We start from the raw sequence: 19,384 nt of genomic DNA on the forward strand, positions 1-19,384 counted from the left end.
AGGAATAAAATTCAACACTGGGAAAACACTATGGAGACTATCCACGCCTGGTAAGGATAGGTACAATATCTCAAGTAGGAGACACTCAAAGCTGGAAGTAATAGGACATTATATAATAATATGATTAAAGAAATAATTCTTTGGGCTCACTGGCACTTTGCACAAAGGGGGAAGTTCTTTTTGGATAATGCAAATTTTAGACAGTAAAGTGATCCAGCAGGGAAGCCCTCATTCACTGTGGAGGAATGCAATTCCACTTGTAGAAAATGGGAGAAGCTGAACACTGACTCCTTTCAATGCTTCTACACAACAGGGCACAGTGAGACAAGTGGCCTGGACTACACCTGGCCCCATGCATTAACGCAGGCGACAACACACCACCTCCACAGGGCATGGGGCCCTTTCTGTCTGAGAAGGGGTGAAACTTCAGGAACGTCAGAAAGAGAATGTGACTCAATGATTCATCCCAACGAGTCTGAAACGATTTCATGTTTATTAAATCAAATGTTGCCAAGTAAAGAACTCCCAGGGTATACATACAGGAAGTCACAGGACATGAGATTTAACTGTACAGGAGACCTGATATATCCCTGATGATCAAGTACTCTACATGCGCAATAAATTTCAAAAAACCAAAACATTCTCAGTAACGTTCTTCTGTCCCCTCACAGTTGTGAACAAGGATTCATATTCATTAGAATTTGTTTCATGTCATCATGGATTCAGAAAATAATCATGTCATAGAAACTTATTCTGGTGCTTGAGCTTCCTTCTTCAAGGTATTATGAGAATAACAAGGATAGAAGTGGTGACTGATTGCCTTCCCTTTCTTCCTGCTGCTTTACATGAACCTTGGAATTGTTAAACAGCTAATTAATATACATATCACAACATTTTAGGAATGAAAGATTTAATGCTTAATTTTTTCCTAACACTCCATTTAAAAAATACTCTACTTACAGTTTCTTCAGTAAGTTTCCTTTCCAAGCAGCCCATTTGTTTCCTGGCTTCCTCAACAATAGCTTTTCGGCGACACCTCTTAATAGCCTGTAGATTCTAAAACCAAAAGCTATGTTTAAGTAGAAGTCACCTCTGGTCATCTCCCTTCACACTTGTAAAGTTACTTCAAAACTAGTATTATTATAATAAATGGCATAGACATTAATTATTCTAAAGTAAAATTTACTGTGTGCTATATGAAACTCAAAATATCCATCACAGAAATATGGAACTGAATTGCTCAGTACAATATTGCTACAAGTGGAGATTCAGAACTTTGTGTGATCATGATGAGAAATGTTTATGTCCAGGACTGAATGTTCAACAATGAATGGATTAGGACGCACTACATCAAACCTGCTGCACTAAGCAGAGAGACCTTTTCCTATATATGTGTAATTCTATCACTCCATTGTAGCAGTAGGAAGATCACCACAAGTTCAAGTACAAGTACATAGTAAATTCCAGGATAGCTAGCGTAACTACATAGAGGGATACTGTCTAGAAACAAACTCTGTGACATGTAGTGTAGAAAAATTATAGAACTATTAAATGATTACTTTCATATTTCTGTAACTTAAGTGAACAGAGAAACAGAAATAACCCAAAACTTAACATCAGAATTGATGGCCAACTTGGTGAGCAATGCAGGTGAAATGAAGCTTAATGCCCATGGCTCACTAGAAGGATTAATATTTCAGTCGAAAAACAAGAGACAGGAGTAGCATAAATGTATGGGGATGCTATAATATGCAATCTGGATATAACAACAAAATCTTATTGGCAGAATAGGAAATTCATACACATTCGAGGTCATACAGGGAGGAAGGGGGAAAGGAAGAAAATATGAAGAAGTTAAAGATCAGATGACAGAGGAGAGGGAAGAGAAAGGAAGAGTATGGAGGAAGAGAAATTTGGACTAAGACAGGAAAGGGAGGAGATGCTCCAGCAGTATATAGTATTATCATCATAGAGAATGGTGAGAACTCAGAAAGTGCAGCCCTGAATGAGGATCAAACTAACAGCTACCTCAAACCTGCAGTGTGATTTTGAAAAGCTTCCCCATCCCCCAGAAAGACTACAGCCTGATATCCACTAATCAGAAGCACTTCAAATTAGCTGTTCTGCATACATGTATCCCACTGTACATCAAGTACTACAAAACAGAATAAATTCTTTTGACTTGGCTGTTTGGACCTATATCAATTAACCTGCATGAAGGAAATTTAACAGGAACACAAGGCATTAAATAATAACTCAGAAAATGGGGGTTGGGGATTTAGCTCAGTGGTAGAGCGCTTGCCTAGGAAGCGCAAGGCCCTGGGTTCGGTCCCCAGCTCCGAAAAAAAGAACCAAAAAAAAAAAAAAAACTCAGAAAATGAATTTAAGCATACGACAATTAAGTAATTCTAAAATATCTATATACTTGGTTGAGAATAATTTGTTAGTATGTACTTAAACAGTAGATAATTCTCAATATACTAACTGTTCTTATTGTTTTGCTCCATCATGCTTATGGGCTTAATCTTACCATTCTAATTGTCCAAGAAAAAATGTAATAACAGTTCAATAATGCAAAAAGCACAAGGAGTCAAGAAAGATAGGATGTATAGACTTCTTACATTGATTTGTCAGTATCTAGAAGAAATCTGATTATGGGAGAAAGCCATGCTATAAAAACCAGTGCTTCCTTCAAACAGTAAGTATAACTCTGGGTAATATTTTTACCAATGTACCAACTCCTGATTTGAAAGGAACCTACCACCATGAATGAAACCTGAAAGGAGATGGTCATTTAGTAGTTAGGTTTACCTAACATGGTAATATTGTAAGAAAAGGAATGAAGAAGTTTAGAGGTATAAACCATATATATGAACCCCAGTATGGAAGGAAAGAGACAGTATTTTCATTTCCCCTCTGAACAAGAAGTCCAACACACCTTTAAGTGTCGATCACATAACTCCTTAAATTCTTCTATTTTCTGCATATGAATACCTTGAAATTGTTGAAAAAGCTTTTGTTGCTCATCAAGTATATTCTACAAACATAAGACAATATATAACATTTTATTAAAATGAACAGCTTGCCAAAATAATTCAATATTTCATTTAGACTCAATACTGTAAAACAAGTATTTTTGATATTTTGAATTTCATTTGCTTAATATGAATATTGTTTTAATAGTATTCAAAACATAGCTATTAGTTCCTGAAGACTCGAAAACCTACCTATAGGAGGCCTCCAAATCTGCGGACTCTCTTGGGTTTTTAGAACCTACCTTGAGTTGTCCCCATCATACGTCACTCCACCAGGTAGGAACCCACTGCATTTGCACACAGTGCCATGCTAACAGGGTTATATTCTAGAAAACTTACTTCAGATGCTGCCCTGGACCAATACATGAATGCACATCTAAAAGAAACTGTTCAAAGAATTCTGTGAGATGGGGACTTTATCCTCTCCTTCCACTCTGAAGAAACCGAGGCCCGAGTGTAAACTGTTCTTCTGAGTTAGCATAACTACCAAGTAACAGGACCGTGACTGCGATCCAATTGGTGGGATTCCAGAGTCCATGCTCCTGACTTGACCTGGACCGGACAGCATCTCCATCTCCCTCAGTACACCAGCCTCCGCTTCCCCACCTCTGGAAGTCAGAATCTCCAGAAGGCAGCTCCATCCTCCAGCAGGAAGAAAGAACCCCAGAGGCACCACAGACTACAGTACCTGTCCCCAAAACCCCATTCTCACCTCCAGGGAAAAGGTGACTCAGTCACCATCACAGGTCCATCACTGCATGGCAACCTTTTCCCTCTTCTCCTCTGGGGACAGGGCTGGGCTGAACTCCAACCACTGACACCCAAGTCTCCATCTGCCCTGCCACAGCCACAGCCACAGCCACAGCCACATGGGTCCTCTGCATCCCTGATCCCTATGTCAGAAGGCTACTTGGGGCCCTCCCACTGTTTGGCATCTGCACCTTGGGGATCCTGAAGGCTCCCCGCTCAGGACACAATCCCATACCTTCCCCTGCACTCTGCAGACGCTACCTGCTCATCCCCAGATGTCCCCACCAACCTGGCTCCTCACCCATCATCACCCTTCTTGTCATCTCTCCACAGGGAAAAGAAACGAGTCAGGGAGGAAGGCCCATCTCTCCTCACCACACCCACCACCCTCCTTGTCTCCCTGAGCTCATGTCCTGCGGCAGGAAACCTCTGCTGCTACCTCTGATGCTGACACAATGGACTCCTTCAAAGCTAAGCCTGATACTCACGGAGAGTTTTTCGGCATGCTTCTTGACTTGCTCTACATCTATATTCCACATCACAGCCAAAGTCAAAAACTGATGAGAATAGTCCTGATAAAGTTTCTGCCTGTAAAAGACAACAGTGGACACTGTGTTATCCCTTCTCAAAATGAAGACAGTGCATTCAAGGCACGGCTGACTTGTCCTCACTTAAGCTACCGATGGAGGACTGGGAAAGAGCATCTAAAACATTCTGATGCGGAAATGAAAAATGAAGGTGGATTATGTGGTTTTACACTAACAGGATCTGTTTCCCATTGGCTTAAAGAAGTCACTTCAAATACCTTAGGTTTATAAAACTTAGGGAGAATTATAATTAGTATTTGTCTAACATTCCACAAGTATTCATCTTCTGCACAGCTTCTTCTTTATTTTCTCCTTTTGAAGAACTGGTTCTGTGAGGATGCATATCCACGACCATCAGAGAATTCAGCAGAGGCTTACTCACTTCCTCACTTTAGGGGAGCACATAGTTTTTTGCATATTTTCATATTTGTAATTTACTAAAGGGTCAACTTTTTTCATAAATGTATAGATTATTCTTCTATATGATTTATGTCTTTTTTCCCTATGATCAAATATCTGCTATATGGAATGTGTTTTGAGATACTGAATGTTAACCCAGGCATAACATTCAAGGGTGGCACACAAATACTTTATGGTGAATAAATTCAAATATATTAATTTGACAAGACAAAAAAGTCATCTTTACTGACAGCTAAGCAATACAGCTTACTGTGGTTATAATGTTGCAGTATAATCTGAAAGGAGTTATTTTCAATAGAAAACCCAAGCTATATGAAGTTTTCAGTACAAGTTCCAACAAATAGAAAATATCAGTTAGTCCTTACCAAATAGGAAACCCAAGGATCTTACCTTTGTTCATGCTGGAGTTTTAGGAAGTGGTCAATTTTCCACTCAATGTTCTGGACAGTATGACTTACATTCAGCACATACCTTCTCTTCCTTTCATTAAAAGATTTCTTACTAGGCCCTGTATTGAAAATCCTTATAAATATTTGTTGTTAAGTTAATAAGGTAAATACTACTTGTAGTCAAGTTAGAAAAATCTTTGGTACCAACATACAGTCATCCTTTTAACATTCAAGGGTATTCCACTCCTTCTTCTCAGTGGAAATTTATAGCAGCTATCACTGTAATTTGAAAAATTGATACTTGCACTTTAAATGTAAAACATAGCTAAAGAAAATTTCCAAAGTGTACAAAAATATTTTCAAAAGTATTGTTTAATTTCTCTGTAAGAAATCATTTAAGTCTAATCATTTAATCAGTGTACAAAGTATCTTCTAGTTCAAGGACACACGAAGCAGAACATTTGGCTGATTTCTGGAAAATGTGAGAGCATTCCATTTACATGTTCAGAGATTATTGCATGGTGAAATAAATGCTGTATTTAATGTAGTCTTGGAGGTTTTTTAGAAGAATATAACAGAAATCTACACAGTTTGAATAGTTCAAGGAACAAAATGAATTAACTCATGGATAACTGTATTGCCATCTTGAGGATGGAAACCAGAATGAACATACTAGGCAAGTGCTTTCTGACTCAGTTAAAACCCTGTCATAAATCCTGGACAATTTCTAAACTGTTCTTATATTAATAACTCTCAATTGGTTCTGACTTTGATCTTTAACACAGATTATCTGACTAATATCTGACAGTATCTCAGAACCAGATTAATTCTGATAATACAGTGCTAACATATTAACATTTGACTTTAAGTCTGCATTGTGTGTGCTATTTATACAATGTAAACAACAGTAGTGAGCTGTTTCAGAGTCCTTGGCCCTCACTACCACACCACACAACAAAGAAATGAGACAAGCACTTACAATGACTAACATTAAAAATACAAAAAAATTAGATAATTTCTTCCACTTTTCTAAGATTTCACAGTATTATAAATAAACAAAACAAAACAAACAAACAAAACCCCACCATTTTTGGTCATGGTGGTATGTGTATTTAATTTATCCCTGCACTTTACAGGCAGAGCAGATAGATCAGACAGGTTAGCCTGGTCTGATACTGAGTTAGAAGCCAGCCAGGGCTAGCTACATGGTGAGATCCTTTCTCAAAAGCAAAGCAAAACAAAACAAAGAAAGAAACTAAAACCACTATTTGTAAGTACAGTATTCCTCACTGCACATGCACAGTCAAAATCTCTAAAGTGAATTAGTAAAGAGCACTGTAACAGGCAGTGTAGAAGAACAAGTTGTGAAATGCACTTCCGTTCCCTACTGATGAACACCTTCTAGCATTGAGGCATGTTACTTTCAAACAACTTTCTAAAACCACTAATGGCTCCTAAAGGTAGACCAGGGTAGTTTGTGCCATCATTTTTATATGTTTAGCCTGACAGCAAACCTACTGGCTTTGAAGTCAATGTAGATAAACACCATGTTTCCTGTGGGGAGGAGTGTCCTGTGCTTCAGAATTTACACAGAGTATGTGTTACAAGAGCAGAAGTGTGCTTTTCTGAAGTATATAGCAACAGTGAAAATCCCTTTAACACATCACCTGGCTTTGGTCCACCTGTTTCTTGGGAAGAAGTGCTTTCCCCACCAGTTTCAAAGGCCAGATTGGTTCCTACATTGAATAGAAAGAACGGAATAACTTTCAAGTTGTCTGCCATTTCGATCATCCTACATGAAGAAATACCTGCACCAGGGGTCTGCCCTAGATTATACGTCAAAGTCTTTAGAACACATGTACACTGAGTCATATCTGTGTACGCAAGATACAATTAAGGCGACCTGGGGGACAATTATGTACAAGACGTCCAGGTTCAAATCATTGTAAACCATGTCCTTACTGAGACATGTTGGGTAGGACAACTGCACAGGCCAAGAGAAGCTCTAGGACCCTTGCAGCTCCACTAAGGTATAAGAATACCATACGTCCCACAAACATGTTCTGAAAATAGTTTTCATGTTGGAAATATTATATGATTCCCAATAAATGACCTGTGCTCCACCTACATGCATCAGACTATACTTTAAGGACAGGGCAGAAACTATATTGTTCCTCACTTTTTGTGTTTTTGTGACAAGGTCTCATGTAGTCTAGGCTGGCCTTGAAATTGCCAAGTAGGTGAAAATGACCATGAACTTTTGATCTTAATTTCGCCTCCTGAGGAGTAGAGGCTTGGGCCACCACATCTGGTCTTATGCAGCGCTGGGAACTGAACCTAGAGCTTCTTGCATGTTAGGCAACTGATCTACATTCTCAGTGTCTCCTCCCTGACCCAACCCCATCGTGCTTTACCTGGGTTATTTTCATGTAGTTGCTGTAAATTGTCAGATGGCAGATCAGGAGTCACCTTTGGTTGCTTGGGAGGTCCGCCCTTGATTTTGGATGCCATGACTGTAGTCTCCCTGTGCCAGACAGGAATCCTGAACATTGTATGTGCAAAGACACATTAAAGATACAAGGAAGAGTTAAATGAAAACCACAGGAACAGGTATCAGGTTTCCTTGGAGATGGACCTGAGTGTTCCTTTCTACTTGTGCTGGAGGAACAGGAAGGGATCAAAAAAACAAAAACAAAAACAAGCAAACAAACCCCTCAAACCTGCAAGTGTCCAGTCCCAGCCCCTCAGTCCCATCTTTCCCATGCCAAGGGTAAAATGGGGGGTTTCCCTACCCCACCCCAAACCTTAGTCTGCTCCTCACTGCTCAGGTGACATGAGCCAGGGTCCCACCTCCTCACTCCAGATACTTGGTGCTAGTATCTGGTCAGAAACACCCACTGTCACTGTATGAAAATGAACTGTTTCTGACTGTATGCAGCACTTTTGAGAGTTGTATTCACCAAATAGATTCTAGGCACACCTCACAGCACCCAGCGGTCCATGAAAGCTAATGACAGGCAAAGGGTTACGAACTGTAGGTACTCACTTCACCTACCACCCTCCACATTGTCCTGCTCAGTCCTCCCGGGACCTTTAGCCCTCAGATCCCTTTCCCAACCACCCTCGGGGGCCTTGTTCAGTCCCAGGTTGAAGTGAGACTCCAGAACTTCACAGGTGAGTCTGGTTCTTACCTCCTCCCAATCCCTAATTTCCTCCCTCAACGGCTTTGAATCAACTGTAGCCTCGCTTTGATTACCCCGTGGTCCTTTACCACGGCCTTGAATCAACCCTAGCCTCACTTCAATTACCACAGGGTTCTTTACCACAGCGGTCCGGTCGGTACTTCCCAGTCACCTTCTTCTGACACTTCCTCACTACAGTGTCCTCAGAAGCTCCTTTTCCTCACAATAAAAAGCCTCTAGTTGGTTAGGCCCCGCCTTCCGGTGCATATGCCTCTCTGATTGGCTGGAACAGTGCGCATGCGCTTGAGGCTGATATAACTTCCCCTGCCTAACCCCAGCCCCCAGTTGAATTATTAGGCGCTATTGCTGTATCCTTATATGGCTATTACCCACCAAGGTTTTTCTGTAACAAGTCTTCACGGACTCTCAGTTTGGCAAATGATCCAAAGACAAGGAATATAAGACTAGCCCACGGCCCACACTTCCTTCTGTATTGATAAGTGGGACAGTTGTTATCTTCTGTTATGATTGTTTCCCACTAGTTCTTCCTTTATATTAAAAAGTCAATGTGGATGAATTGACTCTTCTTCAATTTAAGAAGTATGTGCCCATTCAATGGCTAATGTTCAAAATATATAAAGAATCAAAAATAACCTAGATATCAAGAAAACAGGCAATCCAATGGTATAGATCTAAACAGAGAATTCTCACTGGAGGAAACTCAAATGGCTGAGAGATGATTATATGTTCGGCATCCTTAGTCATCAGGGAAATGCAAATCAAAACAACCCGGAGATTCCACCTCACACCAGTCAGAATGGCTAAGATCAGATGCTGGCAAGGATGTAGAGAAAGAGGAACACCATTGCTGGTGGGATTAAAACTTGTTCAATCACTTTGGAAATCAATATGAGAATTTCTCAGATAATTGGGAATAAATCTACCTCAAGTTAAGTTCTAGCTATACCACTTCTTAGCATATACCCAAAGGATGCCCCATTCTACCACAGAGATAATTGCCCATCCATGTTTATTGCTGCTCTTTATATAATAGTGAGAAATTGGAAAAAGCCTAGTGATGTCCCTCAATATAAGATTGGATAAATAAAATATGGCACATTTATATAATGGATTATTACTCAGTCTTCAAAAATGAAATCATGAAATTTGTAGATTAATTGATGGATATAGAAAAAAATCAGCTTGTGTGAGGTATCCTAAACCCAGAAAGACAAATATGATACATATTTAGTTATATGTGGATAGTAGCTGCTAAATTACTGACAGCCAAGCCACAATTCATAGAACCACAGAGTTTACATGTAGAGTAAGGAACTAGGGGGTTACAGATAGATCTCATTAGGAAAGGAAAATAAAATTAATAGTTATAGATGGATGCAGGGGCTGGAATTAAAGGATCAAGTGAGGAGGAGTAGGAGAGGGGATGTAGGAGGAAATGTGGGGAGAGAGAACTCTAATTAAGGGCCATTTGAGAGGTAGAATGGAAAATTAATATAGTAGAAGCTTCCTAAAATGTATACATAGATGAAGGAGATCTAAATGGAATCATCAAATAATGTGAGAGACAGAACCCCATCTAAACATCTTTTGTCACCAAATTATGTTACATCTAAGTGAGTTGTTGGACAGAGGGGTCCCATGGAAATCCCCTAACAATCCAAGCTGTTGTCAAGACTATATAGGTTGCTCTCCACAAACTGATGACAAGACCCCTCTGCTGAAGACAATACCGACACAACTCATTGAACATGGGGAAGTCCAGTTGGTGCCTACCTGGAGACTTCATCAGTTCTACATTCTAGTGTCTTCAGTACAGAAAGATACTCTGCACACTACCAAAGGAGAAATGTAAACACCAACCCTGCACACTACTAAAAGAAATATAAACACAACCCAGCCACAAACCCTTTGATCTACAGTGATGTCCTGCCTACAAGATACACTAGGGCAATGGTGGCACAAAGCCTGTGGGAGTGACCAACCAATGTCTGATTTGACTTGAGGCCCAGTCCATGAGATGGAACCCATACCTGACTTGGCTTGGGTGACCAAAGACCAAAGACTTGAGACTAGATAGTTCAGAAACCTAGGGTAAAACTCAGTGCTACTGTTCTAAAACCAAACAGACAAAACAAAACTCAACACACACAACACACACATACACACATACAGCCAAAACATACCAATAAAAGCTTTACTCATAGATTAGTGCCTTGCTCAGCCATCATCAGAGAAGCTTCCTCTTGTAGTAGATGGGAACAAATACAGAGACCCACAGCCAGACAATATGCAGAAAGTGAGAGACCTTGGAACACTCAGTCCTAAATGGGATGTCTCCATCAAATAGGGAGAAAGACTGTAAGAGTCAAAGGCTCAGAACAGAAGACACTAAGAAAACAAGGCTCTTCAAATCAGTGTGATCAAAGCTCATATGAACTTGTAAAGATGGTGGCAGCATGCACAGGGGCTGCAAGTGGCTGCACCAGGTCTTCTGTATATATATATTATGGCTTCCAGTTTAGTGTATTTATGGAATTCCTCAATGTGTGAACACACAGGCCTCTGATTTTTGTGCTTCTCTTGGGCTTTTTTCCTTCTGTTTGTTTTCTACTCTTATATAATAGTTTTTTGCTTTGTCTTTATATATAATGTATATTTTCCTGGGTACCAAAGTAAGTAGCTTTGAATATACTAAGCTATTTAATCATCAGCATTACTGAAGTGAAAACTAATATTCTTCATCATATAAAGGCATGACTAAATGAAAATAATTAGCTACATCTACTTGGTATGTTTCTGATTTGTAGTATTTGATAACCTCCTTAACAGTAATCTTAAAATTAGTGATTAGTTCATTAGTGCATAAAAATAGATTTTTCTGGCTACAATAATTATCTCTCTTGAGGTCATATTGATCAATTTAAGTTACAGGAATATAGGATTAGAGGAAGACAAAGTCACTAACGGCATGCATCCCAACACCATTGTGTTTGAGGGGGAATCTTTTATATTTTAGTCCCAATCCAAGTTTGTCTACATTCTAGTCTTTATGCTTATACATGTAAAACTCTTATAAGTCTGTTTCTTTTTCTGCAAAATTAAGAAAATAGAATCTAATTCTCAGGATTATTGAAAGAATGCCTATCTTATACAATTAACAGAGATGATACTTTCCTATTCTAACTCTGTAAGTCAAAAGACACTCTTATTAGGATAAAATGTTAGCCTACAGATTGCTTAAAAGTTATCACCCCTAAAATAACTTCTAATTACCCACTCTCACTCTTTCTAACAGCACTTTTTAATTTGTTATTTTACACACTCCATATTTAATCTTCTGTCTCTATAAATTGATAAGATTTATAGTCTGGTTCTGAGTATGTGTGGATTCTTCAAATCAAACAGAATACTTGGAAAATGCTTAAAATTAGACAGTATTTGTAACTTGTGTGCCTCTCAATACATAATAAAGCCATGAAAGTCTGTTTTGCAATTAATGTTTTCAGCTCTTGTTTTTATGTTTAATTCTTTGCCAATCTACACCTGACTGTGTTGTGTGCCTGATACCTTGTAGAGACCCAATTCCAGTTTTTTCCTTCCCATGTGGAAACTCGGTTTTCCAACCTCACCTCTCCAGAGTGTGTACTTCCACATTATTAGTATATTTAGTTTGTGGAGATTATATGTATGCATATCTCTGTATATATGCTGTGGTGCGCATTATGTAGGAGAACATATGTAAACTATGACTCACATGTGGTCAGAAAACAACTTTGCCTTCCATCTTATTTAAAGCTCTCGTTGTTGTTCACTTACGCATATGTCAGGAGGTAGCCCATGAGCTTCTGGGAAAGTGCCTTTCTCCATCTTACATCTTACAACATGAGTGATATGATTGCAGATGAATGCTACCATACTCAGCTTTGCATGAGTTTTTCGTCTTCATGTTTGTGAAAAAAGTACTTTTCCCATGTCCACAGCCCATGTTTAGTTTACGTTTTAAAAGTCCTCCTGTTTTTTTAAAAGTTCCTGATAAGATAAAAGTCTATTGTTTATAATACCCTAGAGTCCCTGGTATCATTCAGCCAGCTTCTACATTTTTTTCATGTGCTATCACTGTGTTTGTCCTTGTGCATTTCAAGAAATACAGAGATTAAATTCTGAAGGTTTATGGGTATAGTGTGATGACAATTTGAAAAAGAAAACAATATACTGTGGTGGTTTGAGTGAGAATGGCCTCCATATGCTCATAGATATGAATATTTGATCATTAGTGGCACTATTTGAAAGAATAAGGAGGTATGGCCTTGGTGGAGTAGATGTGGCCTTGTTGTTACAAAGAGTAAACCAGATTCAGTTTTACTTTGAACCAAAAGGGTTGCATTTGGAGTATGCTTTGAGGTCAAAGAAGTTCAACACAGGCCTTGTGCAGCATTTACTTCTGATACCTGCAGATCCAGATGCAGAACTCTCAGCTTACCTCTCCAGCTCCATGTCTGCCTGCATGGCAGCTTCCCACCATACTGATAATGGACAAAACCTCTGAAACTATAAGCAACACCTTGCCCCCATTAAATGCTTTCTCTTGTAAGAGTTGCTATGTTCTTGGTGTCTCTTTACAACAATAGAACATTGACTAAGACATCCTATATTAAGTAATTTGTTTCATTGAAGCATTTCCTAAATTCTTTTTCTTATCCATCTCTCCTTCTTTGCTACTCTTCATCAACTCGATTCCCTTCTTATCCCCAATAATCTTTATTGTCTTTCCCATGTATTCCATTGCCTCTTGCTTTCCCCTATTCTTTCCCCTAACACTTTTCTTTTACCTCAAATTGCCTCCTTTCTAGTTTCATTACCTACACACGTGTATATGTGAAGAGACACAGAAACACATATATGCAAATCAAATAGGTTCTACATATGGAAAATGTGGCTTTTAAATCTGGTTTACTTTGTGTAACAGAATGACTTTCAGTTCAATCAAATTTTCTGGAAATGTTACATTTTTTTCCTTCTGCCTAACTAAAATTCCATTGTGTTTTAACACATTTTTATCCATTAAACTGTTGACTGATAGCGATGCTGGTTCTAGCTTGTAGCTAGTGTCATTAATGTAGTAAAAAAAGTATGTGCAAGTATTTCTGTATTGTAGGATTTAGAGTCCTTTAGATGTATACTCACATGTCATAGTGGACCTCTAGTAGAATCATTATATCTAGGGGAAACATTAGAATGCAATAGTTTTTAACTGCATCTAGGATAAACATCAGAATGGATAATTATTTTCTAGAAGTACTTTGACCATGAAGAAATCATTTGTAGAAAACCGTGATTATTTTCTATTATCTATAGAGTTGTTTTTCTGAAGGGTCTTTACCACCTTTGCATGACTTTGGTCACAAGACTGCCCTGGCACATCTGGAATGTCTTGCATTATTGGGTACTGCAAACACTGCACAATAAGGACTAACGTTGCAGGGATGTGATGTTTTCCTCCAGGAAACATGTAGATTAGATTACAGACATTGGTATGAAAAAGTTGTTCTATCCCTGCCCCAAACAACTTTGTGTAACAATAAACATGCTTTTGTGCATCTGTTTGCACTTCAGTTCATTGAGACTGTTCCTGACTGGTGCTTAATTACATTATGGAGAGACTTTCTTTCTTCAATCAACCCGCATAATTCAGAATATAGAAAAGTATCATATTTCTGGGTCCTGTGAGAGAGATACTTGTGTTTTTTAAAAAAAACTCCATACCAACTTTCATAGTGGATTTAAACAATTTAAATTGTGATCAGTAGTATATATAGGGTCCTGTTTCCCTGTAATTTCATTATCATACGTTGTCATTTATAATTTTTTTCTAGTTCATTCCATTTGCCTATGAACTTCATGAAGTCATTGTTTTTGATAGCTGAGTAGTAGTCCATTGTGTAGATGTACCACATTTTCTGTATCCATTCCTCTGTTGAAGGGCATCTGGGTTCTTTCCAGCTTCTGGCTATTATAAATAAGGCTGCAATGAACATAGTGGGGCATGTGTCTTTTTTATTTGTTGCAGCATCTTTTGGGTATATGCCCAAGAGAGTTATAGCTGGATCCTCAGGCAGTTCAATGTCCAATTTTCTGAGGAACCTCCAGACTGATTTACACAGTGGTTATAGCACTTTGCAATTCCACCAACAATGGAGGAGTGTTCTTCTTTCTCGACATCCTCACCAGTATCTGCTGTCACATGAGTTTTTAATCTTAGCCATTTTGACTGGTGTGAGGTGGAATCTCAGGGTTGTTTGGATTTGGATTTCCCTGATGACTAAGGATGTTGAACATTTCTTTAGGTGCTTCTCAGCCATTCGATATTCCTCAGTTGAGAATTCTTTATTTAGCTCTGTATCCCATTTTTAATAGTGTTATTTGATTCTCTGGAGTCTAACTTTTTGTGTTCTTTGTAGATATTGGATATTAGCCCTCTATCAGATGTAGGGTTAGTGAAGGTCATTTCCCAATCTGTAGGCTGCAATTGTGATTAGGATAAAACCTGCAGATTATACGAAGCTTTACAAGGAAGGAAGGCCACACTTCAATCCCACTTAGAAGGGGGAACAAAATAATCATGGGGGGAGAGGGAGGGAGAGATAGATCTGAGTGGGAGAGGGGAGGGGAGGAGAAAGGGGACAAAATTAGATATGGGGGAGACAGAGGAGAGAAGTCCAGAGGGTCAGGAGAATGAATGAAAATATGCAGTAGGAGGGTATGGAGGAGTGAGTTGGATGCATGAGACCTCAATCTTCAAAATTTTTGAGTCAGAATTGGTCCTGTCTAAAGGAAATGTAGGGACAAAAACAGCAGGGACTGATGGAAAGGTCATTCAGTGACCGGCTCAACTTGGGACCCATCCCATGCACAGATATGAAACCCTGATATTATCTGATGCCATGTTGTGCATGCAGAAAGAAGTCTAGCATAGCTGTCCTCTGGGAGATTTCTACCAGCAGCTGACTGACAGATGCAGATACCCACAGGCAAACATTGGACTGAGCTCAAGGACCTCTATGGAAGAGTTAGGGGAAAGACTAAAGGAACTGAAGGGGATTGTAACCCTATAGGAAGAACAACAGTATCATCTAACCTGGACTCCTGGGAGTTCTGAGAGATTAAGCCATCAGTCAGGCAGCATACAGAAGGTGGTTTGATTCCCTGGGCACACATGTAGCAGAGGACTGCCTTGTCTGTCATCAGTGGGAGAAGATGTGTCTAATCCTGGAGATACTTGATGCCCAGGTTGGAGTGATACTTGTGGGAGTACCCTTTCAGAGGCAAAAGGGAAGGAGTATGGGGTGGAAGAACTCTGCATGGGAGACAAGGAAGGGGACAACAATTGGGATGTAAATAAATAAAACAATTTAATAAAAAAAGAAAAAAAGTAGGTTTTGAAAAGATCTAAAACTATATGCCTCAGTTGATTCTACTTTGGATTAGTCCTCTCTTTTTAAAATTCTCATCTCTTTCGGTTCCAGTGGTCCAACATTTAATTGCCTATACCTGCCCTGCGCTATCTCGCCAGCAAGAACACGCGGGGACACACGAATTCTTCTGCAGCTAAAATGTTTATTGTATCTTAAAGAGAGGGCCCGGAGCTCCGGCATGGCGCGGCTTATATACACCCTAGCGTGGCGCATCCACACCTGATTGGTCGCTTACCCATGATCTCATTAGGCACGCCCCGGAGTGGGCAAAGACCTGGCACGAAGGCACTCTTGCACATGCGCACACAGTTAACTTCCTGAAAGGAAGTCGACTGGCGTGGTGGAGGCCAGCGCCATCTTGTAATGGTGAAAGCTATCCCGGCTTTCCACGTGGGGTGCAGTGGAAGCCAGCGCCATCTTGTGGTGGCGAATGTTATTGCGGCTCTCCACATATTCCTATTTTTCTCCTCTAACTGTAAACTTTGTATTTTTCTCATGCTTGCTATTTTTCATTGCATACATGTTTATGCATAATTATGTGACTTGAAATCTCCTACACCAAAGTAATTAACCTATTATATTTAAATTTAGCCTCAGGAAGATTGTTAGGGCAAATGCATCCATTTTTTGACAAATATTAGAAGAATGGCCTCTAGCCAAGTTTCAAATATTGTTCCCCTCTGAAAGCTCTTGAGGAGGGCACAGAACTTGCCACTACTGTTTTCCAGACTCCTATGAGGAGGACCCATTATGCTCAGCTCACAGAATTTCAACTGATTTCCTATTCCAGGGTCCTAAAGCCTTCCACAGTAAAAAAGAAAAGAAAAGAAAAAAGAAACAACAAAAAAACAAAAACAAAAAATACCAGCATGGCTATGCCTGTTATAGCAGTAGCCTATTCTTTGGTACTAACTTATAGCTTAGTTACATTTCTATTGCTGTGATGAAACATCAAAACAAAAGCAACTTATAGAAGAACATGATATTCTGATTTAATATTTTAGAGGGATATACTATGGAATGGAAAAAAGATCTAAGAGCTCATATGTTGACAACCACCAGGCAGAGAGACAGAGAGACAGAGAGACAGGGAAGTAGAAATCACACACCTTTTAAAACTCCAAGTCCAAACTCCAGTGACATAAACTCTCCCAAAGTCCATATCTCCTAATCCTTCCCAACTGTTCAAGTAAGTGGGAACTAAGTAATGGAAGATAGGAACTTCAGGTGGTCATTCTCATTCAATCTACCACAGTACTTCTTTGAATGTTTCAGACTTTACTATGCATAAAGGTTTGAAAGTCTCTTCTGAAACACAAGGTAATCCCTAAAGAGTAGCCCACTGTAGAGTCTGTGGTGTGTGGTGTGTGTGGTGTGTGGTGTGTGTGTGTGTGTGTGTGTGTGTGTGTATCTACACAATATAGATTCCAACACGAATAAGAGGAATGGGAGCTTACCTTGGAAACTGGAGGACTTGGGGAAGGTACAAGGAGCATGTGCTTAATACGCAGAGGCACTAGAACTACCTCAAAAGACTAGAATTGTGACTTTCGCCATAGCACCACTGAGCTGCTTCCACCTTACATCCCATTTCCTGGAGGAAGGCTCCTTCAGCAGTCCAAGAAGACAAGGGAGCCACAGTGCCCCTAGCCAGTGCTGTCCCAGAGCCCACACTCACACGCATGGGCTCTCCCTTATGCCCCCCCCCTCTCATTATCACTATCATCAGTGGGAATGAGTACACGAGAGTGGGCTGTGACCATTTAGAGGTCCCTAGGATACACAGCCAGGCACACAGGGGACGTTGGGCCTTGGGAATCAGTGTTCTGGCCCACAACCCAGCATGCCAGCTGAGCAAAGCCAGGTGGAGCCCAACATGCCCAGGACCAGGCAGAGCAGCCCTGGAGGGTTGGGTCGATGCTCCCGCTCCTCCAGAGCTGGGCTTACCTTCTCTGCGACTCTGGCGTTAGCACCATCTTCAGCAGAGCGGCCATGTGCCATGGCTGAGCGAAAAGGTACCCATCTTCCTGACAGCCATCCTGGAGTTCCTGACCCACGGGCTGCTGGAGCTGGCAGGCCATGACACAATGCCAAGGCAGCCAGAGTCTCATCATCCGGGAGCTGCTGGACATGGCTCTCTACAGCAACGTGCTGCTCAGAGAACTCTTCCTTTCTCTAGTTTGTCACCATCTCCCAGTTAGCCCAGGCCCATAGTAGTCCTCATAGTTGTCCTCAGTGCTAGCTCCTGCTGCTTCTGGTGCTGCTGCTGCTGCTGGTGGTTCTGCTGCTGCTGCTGCTGGTTCTGCTGCTGCTGCTGCTGCTGCTGCTGCTGCTGCTGCTGCTGCCATTGCTTGGCTCTGGGTTGCTGACCCACCCATCTGCCAGCCCCATCTAATCATCGCACATCATTGATGAGTCCTTCCCACACAACCTTTCCCACAGATGGCCCTGCTTGGCTGGCCAGCATTGCCCCTTGCTTCTCCCACTTGTGTTCAGATTAAAGCTTTAGTTTGAGGACCCCCATATGCTTTACTCTGCCCTTTCCTTTGGTCATGGGAAGGGGATAGGGTGGGTGTGAGTGTAGTGGTAGGGAGGAGGGGGAAGTGGGCCTAGTTGAAAAAACATGGTAGGGAGGAGGGCGTTAGTTAGGTGCTGAGGTGCAGGTCACCCACAGGCTGCTTGCTCCTAGCGTTTTTTGTTGGGAACGAGGTGGGAGTGGAAAGTGGTTCAAGGGGTTAGGTGGATGTAGTTGGAGGAACATGGATGGGAAGTTGGGTAGGTGCTGGTGTGAGGGTGGCCCACATGCTGGGTTTCCAAGCTTTTCCTTTGGGCAAGAGGTGGGAGCAGGGGCCTCGGGAGGCTGGCCTAGTTGCAGGAACACAGTAGTACTGTTGGGGTGTAGGTGTGAAGGCAGGCTGAATGTGGGTGTAAAGGGGATGATGGCCTCTTGTCCCTGAACTGGTCTGGGCCAACCTAGCCAACTGTATCAGAAAGATGGCTCTTCTCATAGGAGATGGTAGAGCAGAGGGCAAAGGTGGGCTTTTGGTTGGGAATGCGGATGTGAGCTCAATCGTGGCAGGTGAGGGCCAAGGTCATAAAAGCATCACGAAGCTAGTTTTTGTCGTGATTGGTCCTCAGGTGGTCAGCAAAATTGCCAGGAGGCTCCCTTGGCAATGACTGAATGTAAGGTGTAAGCTAGCAATGGCTTCCACTGTGCCAGGGTCAGTACTAGCTGTCCATGCTGGACTTCTGCTTGTTGAAGCAGTGAGGAGGGCAATTCTAAGCCTGGCAGCAAAGTAATCCTTTGCCTACTTGTCTGGCACTGTTCCTTGCCCGCCCCTCAGTGTGTGTCACTCACGCCCTGCCCCCGCAGATTTTATTTTTATAAGGTGCCGCTGGTGCTATGCATTTTCTTCCTTCACTAGCTTTTGTGGTCATCTGTTCTGGTCCTGCAATAACGCTCTTCGTATAACTTCAGCTAAGTCAGAGCGCTGTGGCGCCGGAGGCGGAAGTGGAGGTGATGAATTG

The 19,384-nt window shown here is 41.0% G+C and overlaps 1 protein-coding gene across 7 annotated transcripts; it reads right to left on the reverse strand.

The window, feature by feature from the left end:
- Positions 1-474: 474 nt before the first annotated feature.
- On the reverse strand, positions 475-19,369 carry Xlr4a (X-linked lymphocyte-regulated 4A). 7 transcript variants are annotated; one of them, XM_087599229.1, is made up of 8 exons: positions 17,804-19,369; positions 7,596-7,723; positions 6,849-6,917; positions 5,183-5,300; positions 4,274-4,373; positions 2,939-3,037; positions 961-1,056; positions 475-851 (listed from the first exon to the last, which is right to left on the reverse strand). In XM_087599229.1, the coding sequence occupies exons 1-8, from the start codon at positions 17,986-17,988 to the stop codon at positions 783-785; spliced, it is 864 nt and encodes a 287-aa protein (XP_087455355.1). In that variant the 5' UTR covers positions 17,989-19,369; the 3' UTR covers positions 475-782. The 7 variants fall into 7 exon arrangements, with proteins under 7 accessions (XP_087455355.1, XP_087455356.1, XP_087455358.1 ...); XM_087599230.1 differs by having other exon boundaries at positions 7,596-7,705; positions 17,804-19,244; XM_087599232.1 differs by lacking the exon at positions 17,804-19,369 and adding an exon at positions 8,505-8,566 and having other exon boundaries at positions 7,596-7,705.
- Between the last annotated feature and the right edge of the window lie 15 nt (positions 19,370-19,384).

This window comes from Rattus norvegicus, chromosome X (genome assembly GCF_021556685.1).
Source record: "Rattus norvegicus strain SHRSP/BbbUtx chromosome X, alternate assembly SHRSP_T2T, whole genome shotgun sequence".
Classification (NCBI taxonomy): Eukaryota; Metazoa; Chordata; class Mammalia; order Rodentia; family Muridae; genus Rattus; species Rattus norvegicus.

What these genes read in the sequence shown, in the direction of transcription:
- Xlr4a (XM_087599229.1), bottom strand. Translation starts at nt 17,988, where the DNA reads ATGTCCAGCAGCTCCCGGATGATGAGACTCTGGCTGCCTTGGCATTGT. An exon ending in AAACTCCAGCATGAACAAAG is followed by an intron (nt 4,374 to 5,182) that starts GTAAGATCCTTG and finishes TGTCTTTTACAG; the next exon opens with GCAGAAACTTTATCAGGACT. An exon ending in TATGTGATCGACACTTAAAG is followed by an intron (nt 1,057 to 2,938) that starts GTGTGTTGGACT and finishes TTTTGGTTTTAG; the next exon opens with AATCTACAGGCTATTAAGAG.